This window comes from Pteronotus mesoamericanus, unplaced genomic scaffold, assembly GCF_021234165.1.
Source record: "Pteronotus mesoamericanus isolate MK-2021 breed Mesoamerican mustached bat unplaced genomic scaffold, CSHL_Meso_final contig_502, whole genome shotgun sequence".
Taxonomy (NCBI): domain Eukaryota; kingdom Metazoa; phylum Chordata; class Mammalia; order Chiroptera; family Mormoopidae; genus Pteronotus; species Pteronotus mesoamericanus.
The window spans coordinates 2,299,328-2,315,105 of record NW_026555187.1 but is presented as its reverse complement, the minus strand read 5'-3'; the positions used below and the strand labels follow the sequence as shown (position 1 = coordinate 2,315,105).

Genomic DNA, 15,778 nt, shown 5'->3' with positions numbered 1-15,778 from the left:
TGGTCCTCACTGAAGGTGCCAAGGCCTCAGAAGGGTGAGAACTCCACTCCCTGGCCTTCTGGGTTCCCATTTGTAAGATGGGAGGGGGGAAAGGTCCTTGCACGCCAGCAATACCAGGTCCCAGGGTGCACTCACTATGATCATATTTTGTCTCCATCACAGCCCTGTGGGCAAGACGTTCTGAGCTCAGCGGAAGGGAGACGTCACTGAGCCTCATGCCCAGGCTTCCTTGCTTTGCCATGTCTGGGAGCAAATGACTAGGGCTCTAGGAGGAGGCAGGCTGGGGCCCCATGAGGCAGTCTGGCTGGATGCTGATGAGCTCAAGCTTAGCATCCGACAGACAGGGGTTTGAGTCCTGGCTCCAGCCCTCTGATCCTGGGCCAGCAGTCTCCTCGTCTGGGCCTCAGTTTCCTCTCTCCAAAACAGACTGAGTGTTTAGGGCATCAGGGGTGGGGTCTGCTGGGAGAAGCTGCTGCCCCAGGAGAGCTCATTAATACATGCACGTGTCTGGTGGAATCTGAGCTGGGCTGTGACTCCTGGCGTGGGCAGAGGTGGGAGCCGAACTGGGGGGTGGGGGAAGCGCAGCTCAGCAGTCTACTACCGCCCAGAGGCGGTATGCCAGGGTACAGCCTCCCCTCTATGCCTTGTTGCTGTTGGCTTTTAAAAGGATATGGATGTAGAAGTAACTTGTTGATTCTTTTTCCACTTGCTACTGAGCACTCGGTGTCCCAGTGTGCCTGGCTGGGGGTTGGCGCTGTTTCCCGGCACCTGGACAGCCTCACTTGGCACAGGGATTCACTGAGTGGTGGTTGGCCGGCTGCAGGAGCCAGTGATGGTGTGGTCCTTCTCTCCTGTAGTTTCCCCAGAGATGGGGGAGAAAGCACTTTGTAGCTCCTTTGGCCCCTGGGAGCCTCCTTGGACAGCTGAGAGTGAGGGTGTGGCTGAGGGGATAGTTCTGTTGGGGTCAATTCTGAGATTCCTTCCTGTGGCACCTCAGGATGTGGGATGCCCCAGTGTGGTGTCCCAGTCCTCCTGGGTCCAGTGGCTACCATTCTATAGCTCTGAGCTTCTGGTGGACACATCACCCTGGGTCCATGGCTTTCTAACGCTGTGGTCCCATGGCTCCAGGATCCCACCGTTTTGTGGCTTTGGCACTCTGTGGTCTGTGGCTCCATCAACCCACGATGTTATGACTCTGTAACTTCTTAGTTCTGTGCCTCCTTGTTCTGTGGTCTCATGGCTCTTGGATTTTTTTTGAACTCCTTGGCTACAGTAGTTATTTAACCTAGTGGGAAACAAGGTCAGGAAGGCTCAACAGGTGGGTGCCTACTGTGTGCTTCACCTTCACTCTTACATCGAATCCTCACAGTGACCCCTGAATGGGGTTGCCATATAGCCAGAGAAGCTCCTGAAGACAGTGATCTGTCTGTTTATCCACAGACCCGCCTATTCACTCACCCATCCAATCATCTGTTCACCCATCTGTCTGTCCATCCATCCCACCCACCCATGCATTCATCCGTCCATCCATCCATCCATCCGTACCTGTTCATCCACCCATCCATTTGTCTATCCACTTATCTACCTACCCATCTATCGATCTGCCCACCCATCTGTCTATTCACCCATCATCCATCCATTTTCACCCACCTGTACATCCATCCATCATCCATCTGCCCATCTATCCATTCATCCCCTGACCCGCCCATCTATCCATCATCCATCCATCCAATCATCGATCCATCTATCCACCCATCCATCCACACACACAGTCACCATTCACTCACCTTCATCCAGCCATCATTCATTTATTCCATCATGTGTGCATGACGCTAAAGACACACTGGAGAACAACATGGTGGGGCTCATTTGACATAGACCCGTGCCCTGTGTAACCCAGCAGTGCCACACAGTGTGGCCAAGCTCTGAAGGAGGATGCTGAGGGCAACTTGGAGGCCAGAAGAGGCCGCTAACCCAGCTGGAACAAGGGAAAATGAGCCATGTTAAAGGGAATGGTGCACCAGAGAGCAGTTGCAGCCCAGGTAAAGGAACTAGAGGGTATCAAGAGATGGGGCTGGAGAGGCCTCTGAAACCCAAGCGTGGCTCCCAGCTCCCAGCTTTGTCCCTGCACAGGATCCCCACCCCCCCACTCCTCCTCCCTGCGGCCCCTCCCCTCTCCTCCAGTGCCCGCCTGCTTCAGCTGTACCTGCCGCCTCATTGAACACATCAGGCACATCCCACCATGGCCTTTGGCTCTGCTGTGCCCTCCGTCTGGGTGGCTCCTAGTTAGCCAGGACCATTCGCCTGTTCAAGTCTTGGCACCAACACCCCGTTGCAGAGGGGCCTCCCTGACCCCCAGGCTCCTTCCTCCAGCCCAGCTGGCCCTGCTGCTGTATGGTGAGTGCTTCATGCAGCTTGTGTGCCCTTGCCAGCCTCCAAGCCTACCCACCACAGGGCTGAGGGGTACCCCCTCCACCCTGCTTGATGTGCGGGGAGGGGTCCTTCCCAGTCCAGCGGATGAAGTTATTTAATTCCATCCCACTGATCGATAATCACTTATTGTGTGCCAGTCTTCCCACTTTGGGGCTAGGGCTCCTCCCTGCTTGGTAGCTTCCTCCCCCCCACCCCTGCCGGCCCATGCCCCAGCCAGGCCCCTGCCCGCCAGGCAACTAATGGGTAAACACACTCCACCCTCGGCCTCCATCCATCCATCACTGCGCTGAACAAGGGCCTCCTGTTAATGAGCTGGGATGGGGGCTGGAGAGAAGCTGGAGGAGGAGCTTGAGGAGGCAGGCTCCGTCCACCCACCCACCATCCCCAGATGGAGGCCCGGAATCCTGGGTAGGGGAACTCTCTTCCCGCGGCCAGGCTGTGTGCCTTCTGGAGGAGGGGAGGGAGTGTGTGGCTTCCTTCTTAGAGCATCCAGCACCCAGGTCAAGGCGGTGGGATGAACCTGCTTTGCTGAGCCTTAGTTTGCCCCTCTGGAAAGTGGGGATGTTACCAACTGAGGGCTTCGTCACTTTCCATGGCCACCACGTTCCACTTTCCATTCAGTTCTCGTGATGACCGTAAGAGCGGGATTTCCTGTGATCTCCGTGTTCACCTTGGTTTTGACTGCTCCTGTGACTGTGTGAAAATCTTTAGGCATTTCCATTTTTCAGTTCATTAGACAGAGTGGAGAGAGGAACTGAGGGGGAGAACAACAGTCTTGCAGTTAGCCCTGCAGGCAGTCTCTCTCCCTGCAACACAGACACAGTTGTTTTATTAAAATTCTTGGCCCTGGCCAGGCTGATCAGTTGGTTAGAGCGTCATCTTGCTGTCCAGGTTGAGGGTTCAATCCCCGGACAGGGCGCATACAAGGATCAACCAATGAATGCATACATAAGTGGAACAACAAAATTGATGTTCCTCTCTCTCTCTCAAATCAATAAATTTAAAAACATAAAAAAAAGAAAATTCTCATTAAATGTGAGAGGAAAGGGAGGAAGAGCAGGAAATCGGTACCCACTGAACGCGGCATCACTAAACTGCAGTGGGCCTCCCGTTGCCAGGGGAGTTCTTTCTCTTCTGAAGCAACTTCACTCACTAGCCTTGAGAAGTAAAAATATTTACATTATAACAAACTTTAAAATTTAAAAATATGTCTATTGAATTTATAAAGAGAGAAACATCAATTGGTTGCCTCCCATATGTGCCCTGACCAGGGATCGAACCTGCAACCTAGGTATGTGCCCTGACGGGGGTCAAACCCCTTACCTTTGACGTATGGAATGATGCTCTAACCAACTGAGCCACACCGGCCAGTGCATAATAAACTTTGAAGGTAGTTTTCTCTACTACTAAAAAGAAAAAGAGAGCCCTGGCCAGTGTGGCTCAGTGGATTGAACGCCCAGCCTGAGAACCAACGGGTCACTGGTTTGATTCCCAGATGGGGCACATGCCTGGGTTGCAGGTCAGGTCCCCGCTGTGGGGCGCACAAGAGGCAACCACACATTGATGTTTCTCTTCCCCTTTCTCCCTCTCTTCCCCTCTGTCTAAAAATAAATAAATACAATCTTTAAAGGAGAAAGAGAGAGAGAACAAAAGGGAAAAACTGAGACACAGAGAAGCCAAGAAACTTTCCTCAGTCCCCACAGCAGAGCTGGGAAACAGAGCCTGAATGCCAGAGACCAAGACCTTAATCGCTGTGCTCTGCTGCCTCCCACAATGTCCGGCTCCTGCCTCCCGGGGCTGCAGAGGGCGCAGAAGAGGAGGACAGAATGAGAAAACCCACAAAAGTAGTTGGCAAAGTTTTAAGTGCTTGGGACTTAATAAATACAATTGTAGCCACTATGTTTATTGTTACCTTCTTTCTTTATGGTCACCCTTCAGGAAGCCTGGGACAGAATGGGGACAAATGGAGGGTGGGAGAAAAGGCAGGGCTTGCTGAAGGTCACAGAGCAAGTCAGGGTGGGTCTATCAGGCTCCAGTGCCCAAATGGCACCCTGTCCCCTGTCACTTGGTGCTTCTGGAGAGATGGGCCCAGTGGGGCTGTCGGAGGCAGGCTGAGTCAGGCTCCTCGGCTGCGGCCTCCCTCTCCACCCTGATGAATTCCCCAGACCCTGAGCCTGTGGCCAGGCCCGCCCAGGGCAGGGCAGCTGCCTTCCCGACATATTTTCCCTCTGGATTCACCAGAGGAGGCAGCTGGGCAAGCTGGGGGCGCCCACATGTCTCTTGGCCCAGCAGACCTCTGCCAGGAGGGGCCCCGGGGGCCCCATCATACAGGCCCCAGCCCCTCAGCCCCCGCCTGGCCAGGCTCCCGGAACCACTGGGTCTGGTGTGGTGGGAAGGGGAGCTGGCTGGGGCACTGGCCAGAGGCTCAGCCCAGGAGGTCTCAGGCAGCAGAGGCTTCACAGCTCATGAGGGGCCTGGGCCAGCATTTCTTGTCTGCATTCTGTGGCCAAGGGCAGGGAGGGGGGTGTGTGTGTGAAAGCCTGAGGGGTCCTGCCTTCCCCAGTTCTAATCCTGGCTGTGTGAACTTGAGGTGTGTCATCCGCTCTCCCAGGAAAATGTGAATAAAGACTCTCTAAGGTGTAAGTGACATAGTGTATAACCCCCTTATTGTATAAGGAGGCTGACACTGGAGCCAGATGCTGCATACAGGTTTGTTCATTCAATCCTCTCAACAAGGATCACACTCATTTTACAGGTGAGGAAACTGAGGCACAGACAGGTCAAGCAACTTGGCTAGATCCCATAGCAAGGCAGTGCCTAGCTGGAGTTGGAGCCCAGGCCAAGTGGCCCCCAAGTGTGTCCCAAAGAACAGCTGGCAAGGGTTACTGTTATCAATAGCAATGATGTTGCATTAATTATAAGGAATAATAACAATGTTACATCAATGGTAGCAGGTGCTGTCACAGACCACCAAACCCTCCAGCCCTCCTTTTCTACACCGGCCCCCAGGCTCCTGAGGAACCGCCAGGCCGGGAGAACTAAATGCAGTCCCCATGGTCGAGCCACCCCTTCTCTGCCAGGAATCCTCTGCTGCAGGTCACACAAGCACCAGCCCCTGCCCAAGCAGGAAGGGTTTCCTGGAGGAGGGGGCATCAGACCCAGGACTAGAAGGACAGAGGAAGGTATTTGGAGTGGCAGGAAACAGCAGGTACAAAGGCCAGGAAAGACACCCAGAATCAGGAGGAAGGGGACACTACCTAGAAACTGTGTTTCAGGGCTGGTGGGATCCAGGAGGCAAGAATGTGAAACCAGAAGGCCCATCTCTGGTCATCTGTTGTCTGATGTGCAAACTGGGACATCCTCAGTTTGTTGTTCTGTCTGCCGGGAGTCCTGACAGCCCTTCCCCATTGCTCCCCAGGGCCTGAACAAGGCCACGTGTGTCCAAGCCCCAGCCTCGTGCCAAGCCTGTGGCAGGGGCCTGGCTTCCATGTGCTCTTGTCCCAGCTGCATGAGGCACACGCATGCCTGCCGGCCCTGCTGGAACCATAGTTTTCCCAAGAATTCCAGCACCAGCCGGGACCGGCCCCCAGGTGTGCCAGATGCCAAGGAAAACAGGAGGTGAGCTCATGGCCCGGCCGCAGGCAGCAGGCACGGCGGGTGCTTCACTGGAAATGCCCAGGCTGGGGCCAGCTGTTCCCGCCCAGCCTCCCCTCCAGGTCCGCCCCTCCTCACTCACCCTCCGTGACTCCACGTTGCCCTCAGAAGACAGCCTGAGCCCCATACTGCCTCTCTTGAGCCCCAAGGTCTCCTTATCCTAAGATCAGTCTCTACATCAGGCTCATTTCGGCCTCAGGGGCTTTGTGTATGATGTTCCTCTATCTGGAATGCTTTTCTATCACCTCTTTGCTTGGCCTTGTCCTCCTTGTATTCCTGGTCCTAGTTCAGTGTTCCCTTCCCCTCTAGGGAGCCAGCCCAGACTTCCCCTACCCCAGGCCGGGTCAGGCACCTCTTTGGAGCTCTCCCATCACAGTCCTGGCCCTTTTGGATGATTACATAGCCTGGGCTTCCCAAAAGGGAGAGGCTGGCTCTGGTTTTGTTCACCTTGTGAACCCAGCATCTAGCACAGGGTATGACACACAGTAGGTGCTCATTGCAAACTTGTGGGGTAAATGAATGTGCCTGAAATTTCCCCGCCTGCAAGCTCCACATGCTTCCCTCTGCCAGAACTGTCTTCACCTTTTTCCTTTGAAGATCTGAGTCCTCCCTTTTCTTTAGGTTTCCTTGCCATCTCCTCCAGGAAACCCTCATTGATTTCTCTGCAGCCTCTTGGAATAGATCTGGCTATGACCCTACCCTGGCTTCACTGCTCCTCTCGCAGTGGCCTTAGGCTAATCATTTCCACCATTCAGGCCTCAGTTTCCCAATCTTTAAAATAGAGGCTCTCCAGAGGAGAGGGGCCGAGGGTAAGGGTGGAGAGGGTTAACTTCAGAAAACTGATGTGTTTTGTAGCTCAAGAGTGTGGCTGGCCTGAGAGGGATGATTTTCCTGATTAGCAGTAATTTTTATTTTTTATTACAGGCTGTTCCCATCGCAGCTGGAGCAGAGCTCAGAAGGTGTGGTGAAGTCTCAACAAACAGAAGTCTGGGGCCCCTCTAAGACCTCCAGCGGGAGTCCTTTAATTTGTGCACCCTCCCCCCAAGGCAATTGACACATGAACAGCCCATTGCACAGACTAGGAAACTGAAGAGGCTCCTCCCAGAGGGCAACCAGGCTGCCCCTGCCAGCATCCACCGAAAGGGGAGATGAGAAAGTGGCGGGGGGATTCACCTGCAACTTTGTGGGGTGGGAGGCCAAGGAGCGTGCCCCTGCGGACCCGGGGAGAGACACTGAGAGCCCCTGCTCCCATCCGACCCTCATTTCCTGTAGTAATCATCGCCATTAACAACCCATGGCAATGATGCTTCCCGCGACTGTGCATGGGGAAACTGAGGCACAGAGAGAGGGAGTGGAGGGTCAGTCAGCCTGACCTAAAGCAGGGAGGGAGGTGGAGGTGGTGAGTACTAACCTTTAGCCACTTTTCTTTTTTAAAATCCTCACCCGAGGACATTTTTCATTGCTTTCAGAGAGAGGAAGGGAGAAACATCGATGTGCGTGAAAAGCGTTGCCTTGTTACTTCCTGTAGGCGGCAGGACCGAGGTCATACTTACCTGGACCAGGGATTGAACCTGCAGCCTAGGCATGTGCCCTGACCGAGAATCGAACCCATAACCTAAAGTTACGGGTCAACGCTCCAACCAGCTGAGGCACACCAGCCAGGGCGACCTTTAGCCAGTCATGACTCTGTTTCCCCAAGTGTGAGTTGAGTGGGGCTGCCATGGGGTTTGCCGTGTTCTCAGCTGTGCCCCAAACTTGGCATACAGCAGGCGCTCCGGAAATAAGTGAATGAGACAAGCTGCAGGGTGGTCCCATCTGACTCCCGGCCCCACCGACCCCTGCACTGGCTCCTGTGACTCAGTTTCCCCACCAAGTCCTGGTTCAACCTTGCCGGGTGGGGCCTTGAACAAAGAGGCCAGCTCCGGCTGTTTACGCTGCGGCTGGACGCTGGGCAGGGCGGTGGTGGGCCGTCCCTGGGGCCGGCCGCGCCGCCGGGATAAATAGGCCCCGCGGGCCTCGTGGGCGGCAGAGAGCAAGCCGCGGTCCAGCTCCCCGTCGCCGCCATGGTTCTCTCAGCTGCCTGCGTTCTCCTGCTCTCCCTGGGCGCCCTTGGCGCGTCGGGTCAAGCCCAGATGCGGCTAGGTAAGCCGCGCCCTCCCCCACGCCATGCCACCAATGCCCAAACCGACAGGGAGGCCTGGGGTCGCGGTTACCTGGGGCTTGGGACAGTGCGCGGAGGTCTGCGGGGTGTAGAAAGCAGGCGGCTGAGCAGGGGTACAAGGAGTGGGGTGGGTGTCCGGGGCCCCGGCGGCGGCGGTGGCGTGAGGAGTGGCGTGGAGGAAGAGTCCTCATGCCCCGACTCCCCACCAGCGCCCCCTGTTGGCGCAGGTGCAGACCTGGGCCCGCAGATGCTGCGCGAACTGCAGGAGACCAACGCGGCGCTGCGGGACGTGCGGGAGCTGCTGCGGCAGCAGGTGCGGGCGGGGGCGAAGGAGGGGAGAGAGGCCTGGAAGTGGGGGTCCGGGAGGTAGGGGCTGCGTGGGGGCGGGAGGCAGGTAAAGGGTCCCGGTAGTGGTGGAGAGTGTCCTGGGTACCTGGTAAGGGGGCTCCCGGGAATGGGGGGGAGGGTGTTCCGCGGGAGAGGGTACCGGTCCCCAAGGGAAGAAGAGAATCCCAAGGAGGGAGTAGGGCTGGGAGGGCAGGTGGCCCGGGGGAGTGGGTGGAGAGGGGAGGTCCAGGGGAGGAGAAGGACGGAGCCCGGCTGACCACACACTGTCGCCCCTGCACCGCAGGTAAAGGAGATCACGTTCCTGAAAAACACGGTGATGGAGTGTGACGCGTGCGGTAAGTGGAGCTAAGGAGGCAGAGACGGGAGGACGGGGCAGCAAGAAGCGGTGGGGAGGCAGAGACAGAAACCAAGAGCAAAGGAGAGACCGGGAGGAAGAAACGAGGAAAAGAATGAGGCTGACAGAGATGGAGAGAGTGGATGAGAGACAAACAGGGAGGGGAGACTGAGTCGATGGGAAGGGGACGCACAGAAAGAGGCAGAAGCCGTGAGGGAGTTGCAGGAAGGTAGAGAGACGCGGAGGGAAAAGCCGAAACCGCAAGAGCCGAGAGCGGGAGACTGGAGAGACCCGCGGGCTGCGCGAGCGGGCCGGGGTGGCGTCCGGACGGGCTCAGCCCCCAGTAGGGGCAGGGTGTTGCTAGGCTCCGCCCCCGGGCTTCGTCGGTCCTCACTGCCCAGGCCCGCCCCCGCAGGGATGGGGCAGGTGTTAACACCCGGCGTGAGCGTGCGGCCCCTACCCGAGTGCGCACCCGGCTACTGCTTCCCCGGCGTGGTCTGCACCATGACCGCGAGTGGCCCGCGCTGCGATCCCTGCCCGACGGGCTTCACAGGCAACGGCACGCACTGCACCGACATCAACGAGGTGTGCCTGCCCCCACCGCCCCGATAGATCCCCCAACTCCCTACGGTACCCACGATCTCCTCGTCAGCTGGGGGTGCTTACCCGGAGGACACCCCCATCGTCAAGGGCGCAAGCCCAGACGACCCCCACCTCCGCCACCGCCAGAGGTCACCCACCCCCACCACCCTCCTCAGCACCAGGGACGCCCGCCCTGACAACACCCTCCATTGCCAGAGACGCCCGCCCCAACGACCCCCTCTCACCTCGGAGGCCCGGCAGCCTCAACAACCCTTCCACCACAGAGCGGAGCCCGCCCGGACGACTCCTCCACCGACCGGCACGCACACCCGGACAACTTTCCCCCTCTGCTGGGGACTCGCGTCCTCACAATTCCTTCCCCTGTCCGTGACCGCCCAGCCCACCCGGTCCCAACAGACGCTTGCAGGCGCACCCCTCTCCCCGCCTGATCCCGCCTCTGCCCCACGTGGCACCCCCGGCCCAAGTGCTGGCTGATGACCCTGAGACTTTCTAACTCCAAGCCTAAGGAACCATAAGGCGTCACTGGGGGCAGGGGGCGGGGGCGGGGAAGAGCTCCGAGTCCTCTGACCCTCCACGGCCTTTTTCTCCCAGTGTAACGCCCATCCCTGCTTCCCCCGGGTCCGCTGCATCAACACCAACCCCGGCTTCCGCTGCGAGGTCTGTCCGCCCGGGTACAGCGGCTCCACCCACGAGGGTGTGGGGCTAACCTTCGCCAAGACCAACAAGCAGGTGAGGGCCTTGGGGGGTGGCGCCAGGAGCAGCCGTGGTGGTCAGGGGTGCATTTTGCTTTGTAAACTCTTTCTCCAGCCTCGGGGCCTTTACCCCGCCTCGCTCCAGCAAGAGATGGTGGGACCGGGGTCTAGAGGGAGTCAGTGGGAAAGGGTCCCGAGTCAGGGATGGTCGGAGTTTGAGGCGGATGGAGGGGAGAGGTAGCATGCAGAGGAGACCGCGAACCAGGGCTGGGGGTGTCTGCGTGGGGCCGGTAACTTCTGCCCTTCTTCCCACCCAGGTTTGCACGGACATTAATGAGTGTGAGACCGGGCAGCATAACTGCGTCCCCAACTCCGTGTGCGTCAACACCCGGGTAAGGCCCAGGAGGAGAGGAGAAGGATGGCGAGACTGGGCAGGGGACGGGGTGGTGAGCGAAGTGGCAGCGGCCCGGGCTGACCTCCCGTATGCAGGGCTCCTTCCAGTGCGGCCAGTGCAAGCCCGGCTTCGTGGGCGACCAAGTTTCCGGCTGCCGTCCGGGAGCGCAGCGCTTCTGCCCTGACGGCACGCCCAGCACGTGCCACGAGAAGGCCGACTGCGTCCTGGAGCGCGACGGCTCGCGGTCGTGTGTGGTGAGTGCAGCCACGCGGGGAAGGGTGTGGGGTGGGGAGGTAGGGGTCGGCGTCGCCGGAGCATCCACTCACCCCTCACCCGCAGTGTGCCATCGGCTGGGCTGGCAACGGGCTCCTCTGTGGCCGAGACACGGACCTGGACGGCTTCCCCGATGAGAAGCTGCGCTGCTCAGAGCGCCACTGCCGCAAGGTGGCCGGGGACGAGGGGCGTGGTCTGGTGCGGGTGCCCGCGAGCGGGGGCGTGGCTCGTCGCTGGATGGGCGGGGCTACAAAGCCACGCCCTTCAGGCCTGTCTTTGCGGCTCCTAGGACAACTGCGTGACAGTGCCCAACTCAGGGCAGGAGGACGTAGATCGCGATGGCATCGGAGACGCCTGTGACCCTGATGCCGACGGGGACGGGATTCCCAACGAGGAGGTGAGGCCAAGGCGGGGCCTAGGCGAGCTGGGGGCGGGGCTTTGTCTAGGGCCCTGGCCTCCAGGGCGGGACTCGCGGGTCCTGGAGGAAAGAGGGGCTCCCTGTGGAGGAGGCGGGGCCTCGGGGGTGGGCTAATCTTGGATGTGACATTTTCCCCACTTGGCTTGACTCCTTTTCCTCCCTTAACCGGTCCTGTCCCTCAGGACAACTGCCCGCTGGTACGGAACCCAGACCAGCGCAATTCGGACAACGACAAGTGGGGAGATGCGTGCGACAACTGCAAAACCCAAAAGAACGAAGACCAGAAGGACACAGACCAGGACGGCAGAGGCGACGCTTGCGACGACGACATCGACGGCGACAGTGAGCGCGGTGGGGGCAGGGGCGAGGGCTGATGTGTGGTGCGGGAGGCATCGAGGGTCGGGGCTGGACAGGGGACGGGGTTCAGAAGCTGAGGGTTTGAGCTTAACTCGGGCACCCTGAACCATAGACCCTGCTCGGGGGAGCAGAAAAATGCCCGCTATTTCATATGCTGCAGGGAGGAAAAGCACAACACGGTCTAGGGTTTAGGGTCAGGGAGGTGTCCTTTTTACACCTGGGACATAGAAGCTCAGGTGAGTGCATTCACAGGGCAAGAGGTGGGCCAGTCCCCTACCTGGCCATCTATTCATGAAGTCACTGTGAGTACTTGGGTTTTGCTCTGTGGTAATTGGGAGCTAGGGCAGGGCAGGACTCTGGCCCAGGCTTGCACTTGCCCTGCTGAAGTCAGCCCGGCCCTGCCTGATCACGCGGTCCTGTCTGGTTCCCCGACTTCCTGAAGGGATCAAAAATGCGGTGGACAACTGCCCCAGGGTGCCCAACTCAGACCAGAAGGACAGCGACGGTGATGGTGTAGGAGATGTCTGTGATAACTGTCCCCAGAAGAACAACCCAGACCAGGTGAGGGCAGGTCAGCTGGGTCGGACCCTGGGCATGAGCCCCAGGCTGTGCTAACGTGACTGCAGCCCATTCAAAGCAGCCTGAGGGGTGTCACTTTGCTCTGGAACTCGGGATGGGTTGGAGGCTTTTGAGATCCTCTGCCCTGATTGTGGACCCCTGCACCTTCCTAGGGGGATGTGGACCACGACTTTGTGGGAGATGCTTGTGACAGCGACCAAGACAAGTAAGGAGGCCTTCTGCGATGGGGGTTGGGAGTTCAGGGTGGGTGGCCCCTGACTGGGCCCTCTGGGCTTCTCATTGTCCTCTCTGCCCCACTCACCCACTCTAGAGATGGGGATGGGCACCAGGACTCTAGGGACAACTGCCCCACAGTGCCCAACAGCTCCCAGCAGGACTCAGACCACGATGGACAGGGTGACGCCTGTGATGACGACGATGACAACGATGGGGTCCCTGACAGTCGGGACAACTGCCGCCTGGTACCCAACCCAGGCCAGGCAGACTCAGATCGTAAGGCAGGGGGTGGGGCCTGCGGTAGGGACAGGAGGTGCAGAGCCCCTGGGGCGGGTTTTGGAGTGGGCATGGTGGGGCCAGTGGGAGGTGTGAGGGGGCCAAGCATGGAGTGGGCACTTGGCACTGACCTCACCGCCCCAGGGTCTCCCACCACCTCTCAGGTGATGGCGTAGGTGATGCGTGCCAGGGTGACTTCGACGCCGACAAGGTGGTGGACAAGATCGATGTGTGTCCGGAGAATGCCGAGGTCACCCTCACTGATTTTCGAGCCTTCCAGACCGTGGTGCTGGACCCCGAGGGTGATGCACAAATAGACCCCAACTGGGTGGTGCTCAACCAGGTGGGGTCACGGACCAGCAGAAGGTGGGGGGAGCTCAGGACTCTCCCTTAGGGTCCTAACCTAGGGGCTGGAAATCCGAGGGCCCCGTGGCCAACCTGAGGCCCTTCTTCCTTTGACCTCCTTAGGGGATGGAGATCGTGCAGACGATGAACAGTGACCCTGGCCTGGCTGTGGGTGAGACATGGAGAAGGGGAAGGCTCTGCAGGGAGCTTCTCAGGGCCAAGGCCAGAGTGAGGGTGGGGCAAGGCCAGGTTGGGTCTGGGCTGGGGCACGGTGGCTAAAGGCAGGTTGAGAGTTCAGGGTCATGGCTATGTCTAAATTTAGGGGGTGGGGATGCAGAGACCCTAAATTTAGGGGGAGAGGGAAATCTGGGCTTAGGGGGCAAGCTGGACCCTGAAGGGGGTGGTTCTGTGGTGTTCAGGACCCCACTGGTCTCCTACTTCCCCAGGTTACACGGCTTTCAATGGTGTGGACTTTGAAGGCACATTCCACGTGAACACTGCCACAGACGATGACTACGCTGGCTTCATTTTTGGCTACCAGGACAGCTCAAGCTTCTATGTGGTCATGTGGAAGCAGATGGAGCAGACATACTGGCAGGCTAACCCCTTCCGTGCTGTGGCTGAACCTGGCATCCAGCTCAAGGTGTGTGTACGGTGTTGGGGGGTGGTGTGGTGGGGCTGGGGGTACCTGACCTCTAGTCCCATGCCCTCTACAGACCTCCAAAGCCTTCACAGTCCCCCAGTATCATTCCATAGACCTCAGATTCTTCCTGCCCACTTCCAGCTTTCCTCGGGGCTCCCACAGGCCCCGAATCCTCCCAGGTTCTCCCACAGGCCCTCCAACCCCTGTCCAGGGTCCCCCAACCATCTTTTGGGCCCTGAAACCCTTTCACAGGTCCCGAAGCTTTTCCTCAGGTTCCAAATCCTTTTGTAGAACCCCCAGACTATGTCACACAAACTTCCCAGCAAATTTCTCAAGTCCCCTAGACCCCAGTTTATCCCATAGACACCCAAAACTTTCTACAGGTCACTAAATCCTCCTGCAGACCCCCAAAGCTTCCCAGACTCCCAATCTATTCAGAGGCCCCCAAATCCTCTCATGAGACCCCCGAGCTCTGCTGCCCCCCATGACCTACCTAGAAATCTTCCCCAGGAAGACTTCCTTGTGGGTTTCCCATCCAGGCCCCCCAAAACCCCCATTATTCTTCCATGACATGATGCAACCGCCAGGGCTGTAGGGGGCTCCAGTGGCCTGCGCAGCCTCTGACCCTGTGCCTTGTCTCCGGGCATGTCAGGCTGTGAAGTCCTCCACGGGCCCTGGGGAGCACCTGCGGAATGCGCTGTGGCACACGGGGGACACAGCGTCACAGGTGCGGCTGCTCTGGAAGGACCCCCGCAACGTGGGCTGGAAGGACAAGACATCCTATCGCTGGTTCCTGCAGCACCGGCCCCAAGTGGGCTATATCAGGTGGGGACCCTGCCCTGCCAAGGGACTGAGTCCCTTCTCCACCCCCGCTCCCAGGAGAGAGGTTCTGAGGACCTCGGTCCCCTTGCCTGTAAAGCAGGAGCAATGTGGGCAGCTAGAGTTAACAGACTGGCCCCAGGGCACAACAGCCCTGCTAGGACCCAGCACACAGCGGGGCCTCAGCTAGAAGGTGAGGCCTCCCCCACTTCCCGTTTCTCAACCCCTGCTCTGTGCAGGAAGTCCAGGCACTCTGCTTAGTTAGCACCTACTGTGTGCAGGACCCTGGATAGCTACTCTCTCACACAGAGAAACTGAGGCACAGGTCAGGAGCCCTACCTGCCCTGAGTATTGGCCAGACAGGAGGGATCTGTGGCCCCCACTCAGAGAGAGGAGGGGACCCATCTGTCAGGGCAGGATGCCTCATTGTCCCCTGCTCCCCACAGAGTACGGTTCTATGAGGGCCCTGAGCTGGTGGCTGACAGCAACGTGGTCTTGGACACGACCATGCGGGGTGGCCGCCTAGGTGTCTTCTGCTTCTCTCAGGAGAACATCATCTGGGCCAACCTGCGCTACCGCTGTAACGGTGAGAGGAGGGAGTAAGGGGAGGGGGCGAGGGGAAGGCCTCCCGGGGAGCGTGGGGTCTGCCCTGCCGGCCTCAGCCTTTCTCACCCTCCTGCCCTCTTTCCCTCCACAGACACCATCCCGGAGGACTATGAGACCCAGACGCTGCTGCAGGCCTAGGGACGGGTGGGGCCTGCCAACAGATGAGGGCCACCCTCAGGGCTGAAGCACCAAGGGGCAGCCAGCCTGGGGGAGGGAGGAGATCAGAGAGGACAAAATAAAGTGTGTTTGGCAGGACGGCAGCTGTGGTCTCTGCTCTGGGGCAGTGGCAGGGTCCGGCCTCGGAGAGCGGGGCCTGGAGCTGACTTCACCCCCACAACGGACTGGGCATGTCCAGCGCTGACTCAGGAGGCCCCAGACCTGCTGCTACGGCCCTCCACCCCTGGAGTGCCCGCGGCGGGGTCCTGAGGGGGGCCCTTCCCCTTCCAACACGCAGGGCCACGTAGCTGGCTGGTAGGGGGAGGTGGCGAGGGGAGCAGGCCTGGGGGTCCATATTCCTACGTGCGTTTGTGTGGCTCCCACCAGGTGTTCCTGTGACACCCATGTTTCATCTCTGGGGTGGAGAAAGAGCAGGAAAAAAGGGGAGGAGGCAGAGACGAAAACATTGGG

The 15,778-nt window shown here is 58.9% G+C and overlaps 1 protein-coding gene across 2 annotated transcripts; it reads left to right on the top strand.

Moving 5' to 3' along the window:
- The first annotated feature begins 8,120 nt into the window (after positions 1 to 8,120).
- Positions 8,121 to 15,375, top strand: COMP (cartilage oligomeric matrix protein). 2 transcript variants are annotated; one of them, XM_054578746.1, is made up of 19 exons: positions 8,121 to 8,229; positions 8,476 to 8,561; positions 8,880 to 8,931; positions 9,346 to 9,515; positions 10,125 to 10,262; positions 10,543 to 10,617; positions 10,715 to 10,873; positions 10,959 to 11,063; positions 11,182 to 11,289; positions 11,493 to 11,652; positions 12,110 to 12,228; positions 12,399 to 12,451; positions 12,557 to 12,738; positions 12,903 to 13,081; positions 13,207 to 13,255; positions 13,530 to 13,726; positions 14,379 to 14,551; positions 14,992 to 15,131; positions 15,243 to 15,375. In XM_054578746.1, exons 1-19 carry the CDS (start codon positions 8,151 to 8,153, stop codon positions 15,287 to 15,289), a joined length of 2,271 nt encoding a protein of 756 aa, XP_054434721.1. In that variant the 5' UTR covers positions 8,121 to 8,150; the 3' UTR covers positions 15,290 to 15,375. The 2 variants fall into 2 exon arrangements, with proteins under 2 accessions (XP_054434721.1, XP_054434720.1); XM_054578745.1 differs by having other exon boundaries at positions 8,458 to 8,561.
- Positions 15,376 to 15,778: the final 403 nt, after the last annotated feature.

Bases quoted from the DNA above. Each gene is read 5' to 3' on its own strand.
- COMP (XM_054578745.1), top strand. From the start codon at position 8,151: ATGGTTCTCTCAGCTGCCTGCGTTCTCCTGCTCTCCCTGGGCGCCCTT. The intron at 10,263-10,542 runs GTGAGGGCCTTG...CTTCCCACCCAG, and splicing joins TCGCCAAGACCAACAAGCAG to GTTTGCACGGACATTAATGA. The intron at 13,727-14,378 runs GTGTGTGTACGG...CGGGCATGTCAG, and splicing joins AACCTGGCATCCAGCTCAAG to GCTGTGAAGTCCTCCACGGG.